Here is a 14102-nt window from a genome sequence, read left to right as displayed (position 1 = left end):
ACATGATTGACTGATTAGATAATCACATGAATAAGTAGGTGTACAGGTGTTCCTAATAAAGTGCTCAGTGAGTTTATTGTATATACTGTATATATATATAGTCTGCCAAAATGGTGAAAAACTAATAAATTGGTAAAATTAATATTTTGAAATGTACCAAGTTAGAAGGTCCCCTGTATAATTAACAGCATTAGTCTGTTCTAATTGCAAGTTTCACAGCTCAATGGCAACTTTATCTTTTAATTTTGTACATCAGGGATATTACATTAATGATATTGTTAAATGATATTTAACACACATATTTGTGACTTTGTGTCGATGAAGGGGGACTTGATCCTTACTGATGGTGCTGTGGGGGTACTTACAGGAAAAAGGTTGGGGAACACTGGTCTTTTTTTAGTTGATTGCTTAGTTGGTTTCTATTTCTGCAGCATTGCACTGGGTAGCCCCATCCAACATGAAATGTCATTGGTCCAAAATCCTGCTTCTAATTACAGTATATTAAACACCAGATATGTTCTGATTTGCTGATTGCATTATGTTGTACAGCATTTTCGTGTTCAGTGTGAACAGATGCATTTTTTGTCGCTAGAAACTTCGAGGCTGGCTAATACACAGTGCATGATGGCAGCACATTTGAATGCTCAGGAAATGTGTTTGCATCTACAAAAGCCAGTCAATGCCATTTTGATATCAGGATCTTAAAGATGACAAAGCGTGTGGTAATTATGCCCCTGCATGCTCCACTCGGTCTAACACTATTGGCTGTTTTATATCCGCTGGCCCAGACATCTTAAAGCACCACGATTTGTTGTAATTAAGTGTAACGATCTCTTAATCCGGGCATAAACCCCAATTACGCTTGTATTATATAGACTTAATGACAGATGCCACTGGGTGGATAGCTAACAGAGAGGCCCAAGCATTGCGAGAGTAAGCAACTACGCGTCTCAAATTCCTAGTGTTCGAATTGAGGGGGCATGTGGTGTCCTGGACCCTGTATATGATTGACAGGAACCCCCATAAGAATAATTTTTTTTATATATTTTGGGGAGTGCCATTATGTTTCATTGAAGTGAAAAGAGAAAGAAAATGGTTTAAAAGTTAAAAAAAAATTAAACTCATTAGTAAGCCTTGTTATTATACTTCCTCATACAGTATGCCAGATTAACATGCAGAGACTACTATAAATAAGCCATTTTTATATTGCTTCCAGTGTTGCCAGATTTTTAAAAAGGAACAAGCAATTTGGGCTGGAAAACAAGCCCAAAATAAGCGACCCTTAGTTTTCCGGCGGGCGCCCAGAAGATCTTTTGGAATTTCGTAGGGGACACCAGGGCTAGTTGTCACACGTTTTACTCCAGTGACTATTTCTCAGGATAGGTGGTAAGCTATTCAACATAATCCAGCAAAAATTAAACATTTAAGAAGAAAAAATGTATGAAACAACAAAATATCAAACCATTTTTTGGCTATAAAATATTGTAACTGATAAAATGCATAATTTTTTATGACATTAAATATTATTGCATAATATTTATGACATAAAATACAAACATATGATCTACCTGACATAACCTGTTCAAAAGCAAGGTTACCTGAATGGATGCCAGGGTGGTTTTATTGTACTTGCTGTTTAACCCAATTGATATTATATACAGTATATATATATATATATATATATATATATATATATATATATATATATACAAAAAAGAAAAATGACTTGATAGTTGCCCAATTGCTACTGTATATAGCCCAACAGCAAAAGACACTTTCCTGACCCCTGCCTGCATCCCTACATACATTTTAATTTGAAGCAACATACTTAAAAAAAAAAAAAATAAATAATTTATGTTGTAGAACAAAACATCCACATATATTAAACGCTGTGTTTACTTCTGTGCCAAACAGTCACGTTTATAACATACTGGCAAAAACAATTCGAACCCAATGCAATAAAATCCCTAACATCAGCATCTTGCAAAAAAAGCATGAGTCCTTGTAAAATATACATGAGAATTACATGCACCGTTTCCATCCAATGGCTTAAATCAAAAGAATGTGACAAGTGATGGTTTCCTCTATGGCTAGCACTGACAGATAGATCATACGGTTGTACTGGAGCTTGATAGAGTGGGGGCCAAAGGAAGAGATATTGCTGTAATAACGCAACCTTATAGGACCGTTCTGCGCTCATGATTTGATGTTATGGCTTTATTGATCCCATAACCGCAAGTGCTGTTTATGCAGAGTAAATATGTACATAAACGTCACCTAGGAATCATAGGAATAGATGCTGATGTCAAAGTAAAATAAAAATTGCCATCTTTGAGGCCATTAATGTGGTTGTTTCAATTGATAAATAATAAATCATAGAGACAGTAAAGGCTGTGAGCAGAATCTGTGGGGTCTTGTAGCATCACATAGAAATGTTATCTGAAATTTAAAGAATAATGCTGTCAAAACAACATCAGGCCTTTAATAAGAGCACATTATGAATAAAGGCATAAAGAGAGAGCGAGTGCATGAGAGCAAGAGAGATCGAGAGAGATAGTCCTGTTATTTCTGAGTAACTATATGCAATAACGAATGAACACTGAATCTCCTTGAGTTTCACAGTAATTGGAAGCGAGGGATGTCGTGCTCTGCATATGTGCCAGAAGCATCACAGACTTTATTAGGAACCATAAAAACACCATTAAAATTCACAACTCAGGGAACCAGGCACAGCCCTTGAGACAGATGAATTACTACTGTTCACAGAAAGTGACCATATTCTACCCCTCTTTCATCTTCCTGTACTGTGGTTATCTTTATTCTACATGAAGTTACAGCCATCGTTTAACCCTTTATGGTTTGATCTTTTTCACTGGCTACAAGGAGAGATGAATTAAAGGTGAAGGGTGTAATTTTTTCACTGTTAATATACCTATCCTATCCCAGCTTAAATGCAGAGTCATCTATAAGTAAGCCATTCGTAGGTTGATTTCCAAGAAAGAGTGTACATTTTGTGGCTCTGTGGTGCTATCAAAACATTTCTCAGTTTGTTTGAGCATCATGACCAAACAAACATAACAACACTGGGGTGACCAGTTGGGGCGGCTATCTGTTCATTCCTTCCAATAGCAGACATGTTTGAGAAACCTGTTTAAAAATGGTTATTATGTTTGCTTGAAAAAGCCAAACATTCTGGTCTACACTTTTGGATTTTCAAGGCGTGGTCACATTTGCCTTTGCACGGCGAAATTCCATTGGCGAAAAAGGCGTGGGCGGATGTTGAGCGCATGTGAAACCAACAAAAAACTAATTGTCAAGCAGCCTATTTTTAAATCAGCACTTTATACTCTGTGAGGGTGATGTTAAAAAGAAACTCTCTGCTAAAATGAAATCCTTTTCCATTATAAATATTCAGTGTAGCTGTGTATGATCCTATTGGTCAATGCAGTGAATTTGCCTGTCAAACTTCAGCAAACTTGAACTTCATGCAAAATCTGCATGGGGAAATTCTTCGGCATCGGAAGTCCACCGCGCAAAATTCACGATCGCGCAGGTTCCCATTGAAATTACTGTATTTCGCCTGTGGAATTTTGCAGTGCGAAGGTAAATGTGACAGTGCCTTTAGGCTTTTTCCAAAACCCCTAAACAAAAACCAGAATTATTAAATGTAACTTCTCCTACAGCTTTCAAGCAACATTCACCAAATTTGGTACAGACCTTCAGACTGTTCTAATTTTGCTTTGTCTTTTCTAACTGATCGAACTTAAAGTTTTCCCATCACGGGCGATCAAAAATCCAATTGGCTTACATTGATGGACTGCTCAAACAGGCCTTTCTTTCTTTCTTTCTTTCTTTCAAAGAAAAGATTATAAAAATGTTTTTTAAAAGTTAACTTCATGTTGTCGCTAAGTAACAAATTAGCATGACTCATGGAGAAACTTCCCAAAGCGTTGTGTACGATTTACATGGACACACCCTTTATTTCCTATCTAGGTAAATACTCCATTGCAGTGTCAATTTACAGTCAAAATAAAGTATCAATAGAAATGTTATATCCATTAGAGACATACATTTAAAGCAGAGTGAGACAGATGCCCCAGAAAAGAAGGAACAGATGACATCCAAACATTGTTCGCCTTTAAATCACCCATGATAAGAGTTGACACCATCAATGCATTGCCATTCTCAGACAGAGCTAACAGCACAGAATCCATTTGGCCAAAGCATGACACAAGAGTTCAAATCTACAGTATATATTAGTCATCTGCTGCTTTGTCCCACTTTCTCAGTGTACTGAATGAATTTGTCCGCAATTCAACCATTTCAATTTTATTTTCTGTATATTTAAAGGTCTTTACACATCCTTGGCCTTTCACTGAGACATCTTTGATCTGAAGAGACAGATGGCGGCTGTGAATAACACCCGTACATGTCCATCTAGTTGTTTTTACACAACAACCTCTCTGCTCTCCGTAATGAACATATAATCTTTATTTGAAAGGTACATTAGCAGTCTTCTCCGTTGGCTTAACTGGAAAGCAAGCAAAAATGTTCTTCTGGCTACTGTAAGCTTTAAAAAGATCTCAAAACCTAAACAGCGGAGATGAACAATGTCAAGGTTTCGCAAAGAAATGTTCGCAAGACGTCTCCTGCTGTGTTTACGAGAAGTGATGGCAACCACTGGGACTCAATGACCTGTATGTAACAGTAGGGATGCTTGAGTGACTGTAACCATGGCACACGGTTTCTATTTCCTGTTTTGAGGGCGATGAGTGGGGTGGCTGATATCTTTAGCTCCGAGATGAGAGGATGGACACAAATGTGCGGGACTGATGGATAATTCCTGTTTGGTGTCGTTGCTCCTGTGAATGTCAGCAAACCTGCATGCACACACACACAAAGAAAAAGACATTAGCGAAATGCATTTTGTGCCATGATCAAAGGAAAAAACTGCATGCATTACCCTTTCTTGCCTCGTCTTTTCATGTTCGTTGATCTTGTGCGTCTTTTGTTTGTGTTGATTTAGTGAGTGATGATATTTATATGATAGCACTCTGAAGAGCCAGTGCTTTGAAAGACACATGCTTTTGAAAACGGTAAATGGTGGAGGATAAACTGTTTTTTCTTAGTGAAATTATACTTCGGTGCATACAGGCCTTTTTTATGTCGACATGTACATGTTGTGGCAATGTGTTGTTTTTTAAAGAAAAAAAAAATGCTGTCCCATTGTTCTTTTGAGTGTTAATTCAAACTGTTAAAGTTGAATATGTAATTATAAATGATGTAATTATTTTTTCATTTGAAAAAATTACCACAGGTTTGACCTCATCATTGCTCATCATTGAGTAGGTCAATGCAACTATGGTTTCTATAAAACAAACTATAGCATTTTGTTATGGAAAAAACAGTAGCCTTAACATTTAAAATCTATAACTAAAACTTCCTTTGATATAATAAAACTAAGTAGACTTCTCCTTACCCTTTTATAGTTTTCATTTGAATCTATACAATTTCTGTCAAATCATACCTGTTACTACAGTTGCTGTTACTACAGTAATGGCACACATTAAGTTTTCTCGTCTTTTTGTCATTAGTGCAGTTTAAAATGTCAGATCTGTCTGGCTTTATGAGATGTTTGACATTCTCCATAGTGCTTTAAGATAGAAAATTATCAGTTTAATTCCGTTTTTGTGGTCTGCGTCACAGAATCCAGACAAGCCTGGATTATGACGCATCCAGCTCAAGGATGCGTGCGAGTCGCGCCACGCTGTACAATTGGGAAGCACATTTAGTGTTCAAAAAGTGCTTTTGGGATAAACCACTAAACGTCTTAAGGGGGATCCCACACACTAGATCATCTTTTATTATCAAGTAAGAGCAGTCTTTATTTTAGCTAACCAGTGCAAAGTGGTCATTTATCACAAAATCATGCGACAGGTTTTGCGGGCCCCCCTGTCTGCCCAGGGCCCTTAGAATCATCCTAACCTAAAGTGTCAGAGAAGAACATGCTTGAAATTAAATATGACACAAGTGATGTTTAAAGAAAATGAAAAAAATCAAAGTAAAGATCAATTGTGAGCATCATTTATGATCAACCTCTAATTTTGCTTCATTATGAAAAATGTGTGAAAATATTATTTAATTGTGTGTATTTAGGATACATAAAAGGTTAGCTATGAAATTAGCCTTATCAAGACAAAGGAGTCTGCCATTTTATTTTAAAAATGTTAAAAATGTCATTTCCACCACTCTATGAAACACAAAATTTGCATGAATTTGAGATGTGCTGGAAATGCCACTGTGGTGGGACAAATCTCACAGATCTCCTGTGGTGCATATACTGCTTGATGTTAGACAAATTAAATAAAACTAGGGAGGGTGTGAACATTTTTTTGAAAAATACTTTACTTTCTAGAAGTTCACAGTGCTAAAAGTGCCCAAAGTTGAATAAACACCCATATATCTCCTCCATGGAGCACGTACAGTACTGTACATTCACAAACTCCTGGTTGAAAACCCTGGAGTTAGAGTATAAAAAATGTATATCTGTTCAAACCAAAATTCATAAATAACTTGTTAATGGGATTTTTAAATCTAACATTCCCCACGCACCCCAACTCAATATTTAATGGATGTCAATGTAGTTATCAAATTCAGAATACACATTTATATTCCAGCACATCTCCCATGAATGACATGCAATCTGTAATTGGCTGATTCGTGTGACTTTCTCTTGAAAGTATGTAGATAACATTGACAATAACTTTAGCAAATCACAATACAGAAACTCCATTTCCTCGTACCACTGTGGATTCTACAAACCAAGCCCTAAAATTCTCCCTAGGATTCTTACACATTAACTTCCCATCTAAAATGTTCCTTAAGTGCACACTCTGGCCCCTTTTTATTATGGTGCCTTTCTATAAAAAAATGTTCCCTTATGACTAGCTTTTTAATAAAGTGCTTTTCCAGTGCAAAAATAAAGGTGTGTTTAACTCAAATATACAGTATATAGCTTTGACTGTTTGAATAACACTTTAGAGGCACAGAAATTTGTTTCCCAATGGACACTTTTAATAAAGGAAAACAATAAAAATGCTGTCATTATAACAATATTCAGCATTATATTCTGCCATGTAATGAAAAGACTAGAAAGCTACTGTTCTAAAAACCCATAACTGACAGGTGCTAATTGCCTCAAGGATTAGCATAAATTTAAGCTAATTACTGTCCTTGCATTATCCCTCCTGCACTACGAGCTACAGTCTTTCCCAAGCCATGTAGGCTCATCGGGAACCGCTCGAAGCAAGATGAAAAGACAAACAACAGCTGGCATGTGAATATATCTTGTTAAATATAACCAAATCTCATTCTATGCAACCATTACACCATCTGCAACAAACCAAGCGACTATACAGCGCAACTGTGATCGCCCATTTTTCAGCATAGGTTCTCACATTCATTTTCCCAAAGAGATTATAAAAAAAGAGTTTTATACCATGAACCGAACCAAACCAAACAGTTCTTAGATGAACCACAATGTTACAAACTTTGTTTTAAGTAAAAAATAAAAAAGGAAAAAAAGACAAGGGTACAAGACTGTGTACTTAAAGGAATATTCTGGGTTCAATACAAGTTAAGCTCAATCGACAGCATTTGTGGCATAATGTTATTGTGCAAAAATAATTTCGACTTTTCCCTTCTTTTCTTAAAAAAAATAAAAAAATAAAAAGCAAATATCGAGGTTACAGTGAGGCACTTATGTACAATGGACGTGAATGGGGCCAATTTTTGGAGGGTTTAAAGGCAGAAATGTGAAGCTTATAATTTTATAAAAGCACTTACATTAATTCTTCTGTTAAAACTAATGTATTATTTGAGCAGTCAAGTTGTTTAAATCATAATTTTTTACAGTTTTTTTAGGGGTTTGGGTTTGTTGACATTACATCTTCATGGCAACGAAGTTGTAAAACTGGATATAACTACACAGAAAATGTTAGTAAGCGATTTTATCACACTAAAATCGTGTTAACATGCATATTTTTTATTATATCTTGTGGCTATGCTTTTGAAAAAGAGAGTATTTTAACGTTTACAAACCTCTATTGTAAGTGCCTCACTGGAACCCATATTTTTGAAAAGGAGGTGCAAGTGAAAATACATTTTTGAGGTAATCAATATTATGTCACAAATGCTGTCGTTTGAGCTCAAGGTAGTTTGAGGCCATGTTCACACTAATCCGTTTTAAGTGTCCTAACATCATCGTTTTCCAATGTATGTGGTACAAGATTGTTTTTGAAAGTCTTAGTTAAAGGTGGAAGGAAATGTACTTCCAGTGTTGCTCTTTTGGCAGAGACATAAACTAGCCAAATCAATGTGTTTTCGAACAAAAACGTATTAGTGTGTATGTGACAGTGGCGGCTGAGCTCTTTTGTTTCCATGCTAACAGTACTCACGTTTACATGCACTTAAGAAAATGGTTTATTCCAGGGTTTTTGCAGAAAACGGTGTTCTGAAAGGTCATGTTAACAAGAACGCCAATTTCCTTATGCCATTCAAGGGTTTAAGAGAAAGTGGTTTAACACATCCAGGTTTAAATAAGCGGCATTCTGATGGGTGTTTGAAGGGTGCACATGTGTACTGGATAACAAACTTCATAGGATGGAGACCAATAACAATAAAAACAATGGAAAGTATTCAACATTTCTGGGAGTATAGTGGAAAAGGCACAAACATTATAAACTGTACCCATTTGTACACACCAATGTAAAATATTGACTGTCCCGCATGTTCGCGAGTATGCGCTTAAGTAAATTTTTATGTAGTTTTATGTACGAGAGAAACCCCACTATTGAAGCACAATTCCGCTGCAGGTCGCGATTGAAAGGTAAGGAAACAAACAGTCCAACTCTGGAATATCTGGAAATAAAACGAAGCAATAGAGAATAAAATAGTGAAGTTTTCCTAGGATACCATGTTTATTATTTACACAAGCGTTGCGGGGAAATTATGTAGCTGTGGAGAAAGAAGCTTACTGACCAAGCTGCATGTATAATGGAGTAAAGAGTGTGCCACTTATACAGTGCATGTAAACCGGAACACTGCTTTCTTGCAATAAATGGCTTATGTTTGCAATAAGCCACTTTCTGGTGTCCATGTAATCATAATCAGTGTCTTCTCTGATTGGTGGAACTTTGTGCAGGAGTACAGGTAGTGTAGTTCTTCACTGGAAAATAAGCTGGAATTTTTTTTAAGTTGTAATTCTACAGAAGCATACACCATCATATGGCAGGTTTGTCTTGAAAGGTTTATATGTTTTTGTTAAAAATCTATTTCTCTATGGAGAAAATAAATGGGATTTTTATTCCCAGAGCCCTACGGTTGGGATCTATTGAGGCAGATCTGACTTGCAGAGCACACTGGCTTTTGGGATTCTACTCATGTCCCAAACCATCATCATCTCACGATCCCCAGAAAACCCGCTGCCCCCAACTGCCCTCTAATCCCGTTTTAGCCCTTCCACTGATCAGGTGAGTCACTCTTAACACAACTTCATCAGCGCTGCCGGGGCACAATTGGTTGGATAAATGATAAGATTTCCACTCGATTTCTGCTCTCTCTTATTCCACCTCTGTTACTATCTGCCAGGTTGCCTTAAAGCTTATGCTGCGATAGCAGAGCGGTCACGTCGCTGTTCTGCTGTGGATATGCTAGCCGGCGAGTCGATGTCATTGCACATTTGATTTAGAGAAGCCATGATGATGATTTACTACAGAAAAACAAACAGAGCAAGATAGAGATAATTCTATTGGAGCACCACTTACCTCCTCACGGCAGTCTGAAGTCCTTTAAGATGGCTCTTTGGGCAGAGGCTACAACAAAGACAAAAGAAATATTTGTAAGACATTTAAATATATATATATATGAATTGATGCATCAATGTCATATAATTCTACAAAATCACATTAAGTTTATTCATTTGGCAGATGCTTTAATCAAACCAAATCACATTTATTGTCACACAGCCATATACACAAGTGCAATGTTAATCCAAGCTGGCATTAAGCATTCATGGAATACATTCTGAGAGTAGTGTGGAGGCTACACTGTAATTTAAACCTATGACCTTGGTATTGCTAGCACCATGTTCTACCAGTTGAGCTTCACATCAGTAACTGAATGATTAAACTAGAGCTTCCAGAATGTTCTTAACAAAAAAAATCTGAAATATTGCTTTATACGTCACTGCAGAGTTGAAGCTCCTTTATCTGAAGCTACCAATAACTTTAAGTAATTACGAGTTTTTCTTCCGCAGAACACAAACAATGATTTTTAGAAGAATATCTCAACTCTGTAGGTCCATACAATGCAAGTGAATAGTGACCAGACTTTTCAAGCTCCAAAAATCACAAAGGCAGCATAAAAGTAATCCTTATGACTTAAGTGGTGAAATCTATGTCTTCATAAGAAATTTAACAGGTGTGGATGAGAAACAGATCAATACAAAAGTCCTTTTTTACTATAAATCTCCACTTTCACTTTCACATTCAGAAAGTGAAAGTGGAGTTTTATAGTAAAAAATATTAAAATATTGATATGTTTCTCACCCAAAGTGATTGTATCGCTTCAGAAGACATATTAAACCATTGGAGTTGTATGGATTACTTTTTTGCTGCCTTTATGTGATTTTTGGTGCTTCAAAGTTCTGGTCACCATTCACTTGCACTGATAGGACCTACAGAGCTGAAATATTCTTCTAAAAATATTTATTTGTGTTCTGCAGAAGAAAGTCATACAAAGTGTATAAAGTCATTAAAAGTGTAGTTTCTGTAGGTTGGTATACAAATATCATATCAGTACTATCATTTTATGATATATACGGTAGTGAACTGCAACATACACCATAACCATAAACAAAATAACCATAAATTTAACAGATTTTTTTTTATTTTATTTTTGTGTGTTGAGCCATTTAGTTAAAAATTAACTGTCGATTTGCTAAATCAAACCTTCAAAACTAACCAATTTTCTAAAATGAATCATTTATAAAACCTACCAACATTACATTAAGGAAATAGGACATTTTTGTAGAACACATTCGAGGACTATCTTTGCTCACACAGTTGTAAATTTGCACAATACAATGTGACAGGGACGTACACAGACATTTTGAGGGGCAGTGACCCCCCCGTATAGGCAAGAGGGCCACCACACGTAACATCCTACCGCTTTAAGATGCATGATGCTATAACATGCAACACAACAAATTAAAGAGTTTGTCTGTAATGTTTAGCTAAACATAAAATAATATGAATATATCTCAACAAAAACATTAATGTACGCAATGGTTTTACTTTCCATTTTCTCCTCTAACCATGCTGCAGCCTAAATTTAACTTTACACAGACCGTGTGATTGACATCCCTCATATAAATGTTTCACAGCTTCTTTATAGAAAATAAAGGTAATTATAACTGAAACATAAATGTGTTGTGGCATTATTTAAACATGTTAATTTACATAAGTACATACAGAGAAACGTCTGGAGACCCGATTAACAAACAGCTGTTGCAAAACTATACAAAATAAACAGTGAAATTTTACATAGACAAAAACATCACAAAACAATCAAATATAAAACATTTTAATATGTAAGTCGCTTTAAAAGCATTTGATAAATGAATAAATGTACATTTATTTTTCACACAGAGGGGCACCGCAGTCCTTTGTGGGCAAAAAGGGCAGTGGCTCGGGCCACTGTAGCCACCTCCCTGTGCACGTCTCTGCAATGTGACATAAAAAAACAAAAATGTAGCATCTTTTTTATGCTACATGTTGCAAGAAGTATCTAGTTACTTGAAAAGCTGAAGTTTTTAAAACAACTACGGAACAGCAGCTACTGTCAAGCTTCTAAAAAAATTGAGTTAAGTTAGAAGCTGTGCTACTTTTAGTTAGCGACTCCCCATTTGCAATGCTGTCAGTCCTGTTAACTGCTAAAACAGTACAAGCTCTTTCCTGTCTGGTTATACTCCCAAATTGTGACAAATTAACCGGCCCTGTATTCAGCACTTCACAGGGCTTTTTTGAAGTCTTCACTCTCAGATCAAGTTGAAGAAACTTCCAACTTTCCCCTTTCTCATTCAATGTTTATAAAAACCTCTTAACCCCTCAAGTCTTTGAGTCCCTTGTTGGCAAGCTCGTGGTACTCCAGCTCGCTTTAGTCATTGGCATGCAGAAGTCACTCTAAGCTACTCGTTGGCACCCATGCTGATTGGCTCATCACAGCGTCATTTACAATGCTCTTGACTGTGCCCAAAGATTTTATGGGTAGCGCTGGTATTCCAACGTGTGCCCGCCCGTATGTCTCTCCGCCCTGGAAACCTGGCATTATCTATGAAACATTTCACGCAGCGCGTCTGATCTGTCGCACCTCTCCTCAAACATGTCATCTATATGCTAAGCACCCATGCTGCATTGTTGAATGAAAACAACAACAACCAAAAATAAAAAACTAGCAAAAGCAAACAACAGAATTCTGCAAGCAAGTACAAGCTTTTTGATTAGAATTTTTTCCTTCTTTAAGCTCTGAGAAACATTCTTCTTACTCTTTGAGATGTGAGGACAATTCTGAGAGTGGTATCTATGTCGAGTGCACACTGTTTGTTTTTTACCACCATTTTAACGTCTGAGACAAATTTAGGGAATCGTTAAATATTTTGGTAACACTATACAAAAAGGTTCTATTTTTTAACATTAGTAAATGCATTAAGTATTATGAACTATCAATGAACAATATATTTTTACAGCATTTATTTTTCTTTGTTAATATTAATTTATAATCATATAATTGTTCATTTTTAGTTCATGTTGGTTCATTATGCATTAACTAATGCAGTGGTTCTCAAATGTCTCTAGGCATTTATGTGGCATCAGGAGCGCTCACTGCAGTGAGCGTATGTAAACAAAGACGTTCTCGCATGCGCGACACATTCAGTAGGTGAAGAGGTGGCATTATAAAAATGTGAATACAGTATGGTGCATAAGTGGTATGGATGACTTTTATTGTGCTTTTAGAGCTTGACTTTCACAATCACAATCCTCCCATTCCTCAATCTTGTTTTTAACGGATGATAAAAACTACTAGGGTGAGTAAACAATGGCAGAAATTGTAATTTTTGGGTGAGCTATTATATATTATTATACGGAGCTCTGGAATACTCGATTCTGATTGGTCAATGGCACCATCTAGCAGTTTGTTGTTGCTCTGTAACCACCGCACATCTACGTATCAGACCGCTCATCCGGGAACTGCGAGCCATCTCTCCTGCTTCTCGGATCACTGTGCAATCTCTACAAATAAGCTAATAAAATAATTTCAACTCAAATCAATATTTCATGTCCATTTGATTTTAGCTGCTCAGCGATTTCTTCTCACATAATTACACAATTTCAGCGCAAATCAATGTTTCGTGTCCATTTATTTGTGTATTTGGCAAAAAATCTTGTAATAGGCTGAATATTGAGGAGTCAGACGGTCATTTTCACAAGATAAACACCAACAGAATTCCGATGTAAACCGGAGGTTGATTTCAGCTGTTCAGTGACTTCTATCTCCTCAAATGACATAATTTCAACACAAATCAATATTATATGTCCATGTGTTTCTTTATTTGGTTAGTAGCCGTGTACTAAGAGGGATAATCTACAGTCAGCCGGTTGTTATCACAAAATAAACCCCTTCAGGGTGATACAAGACCCCTCCACTTCGGGTCTGGGTCCTGATCACCCTGTTGGGGTTTATTGTACGATAACAACCAGCTGACTGTACATTATCCCTTACTTATCATTGCTCCTGCAGCAGTATCACTTTTTATTTATTTTGTTTTCGGATGTTTTAGAATTAAAGAATAGAGACAAAACGTTTTTTTTTTTTTCAGTGAGCTTTTCATTATTCATCAGAACAGTGAAAATTAAAATAACATTATTTAGTAAAAGTTTAATAAAACTTTTGTCATGAGTTAATCTTTTGAAAGCACTTTTTTTTCAATAAAAAACTTGAAACACTAAAGTTTTTCCTGTTTTAAAGGGGGGCGTGACCAAAAT

General features: G+C 36.3%; 1 protein-coding gene across 1 annotated transcript in view; it reads right to left on the bottom strand.

The window, feature by feature from the left end:
• Window positions 1-2639: 2639 nt before the first annotated feature.
• Window positions 2640-14102, bottom strand: part of LOC127415063 (chemokine-like protein TAFA-5) — a 65848-nt gene continuing 54385 nt past the window's right edge. The window contains exons 5-6 of the mRNA XM_051653551.1: window positions 9825-9872; window positions 2640-4880 (exon numbers count right to left, since the gene is read on the bottom strand). Of these exons, the coding sequence (XP_051509511.1) occupies window positions 9849-9872 (24 nt within the window). The 3' untranslated portion in view covers window positions 2640-4880; window positions 9825-9848. The remainder of the gene's footprint in view (window positions 4881-9824; window positions 9873-14102) is intronic.

The sequence above is a fragment of the Myxocyprinus asiaticus genome, chromosome 24, assembly GCF_019703515.2.
Source record: "Myxocyprinus asiaticus isolate MX2 ecotype Aquarium Trade chromosome 24, UBuf_Myxa_2, whole genome shotgun sequence".
Taxonomy (NCBI): Eukaryota; Metazoa; Chordata; class Actinopteri; order Cypriniformes; family Catostomidae; genus Myxocyprinus; species Myxocyprinus asiaticus.
Note: the sequence above shows the minus strand (reverse complement) of the source record. Positions and strands in the feature narration are given on the sequence as shown.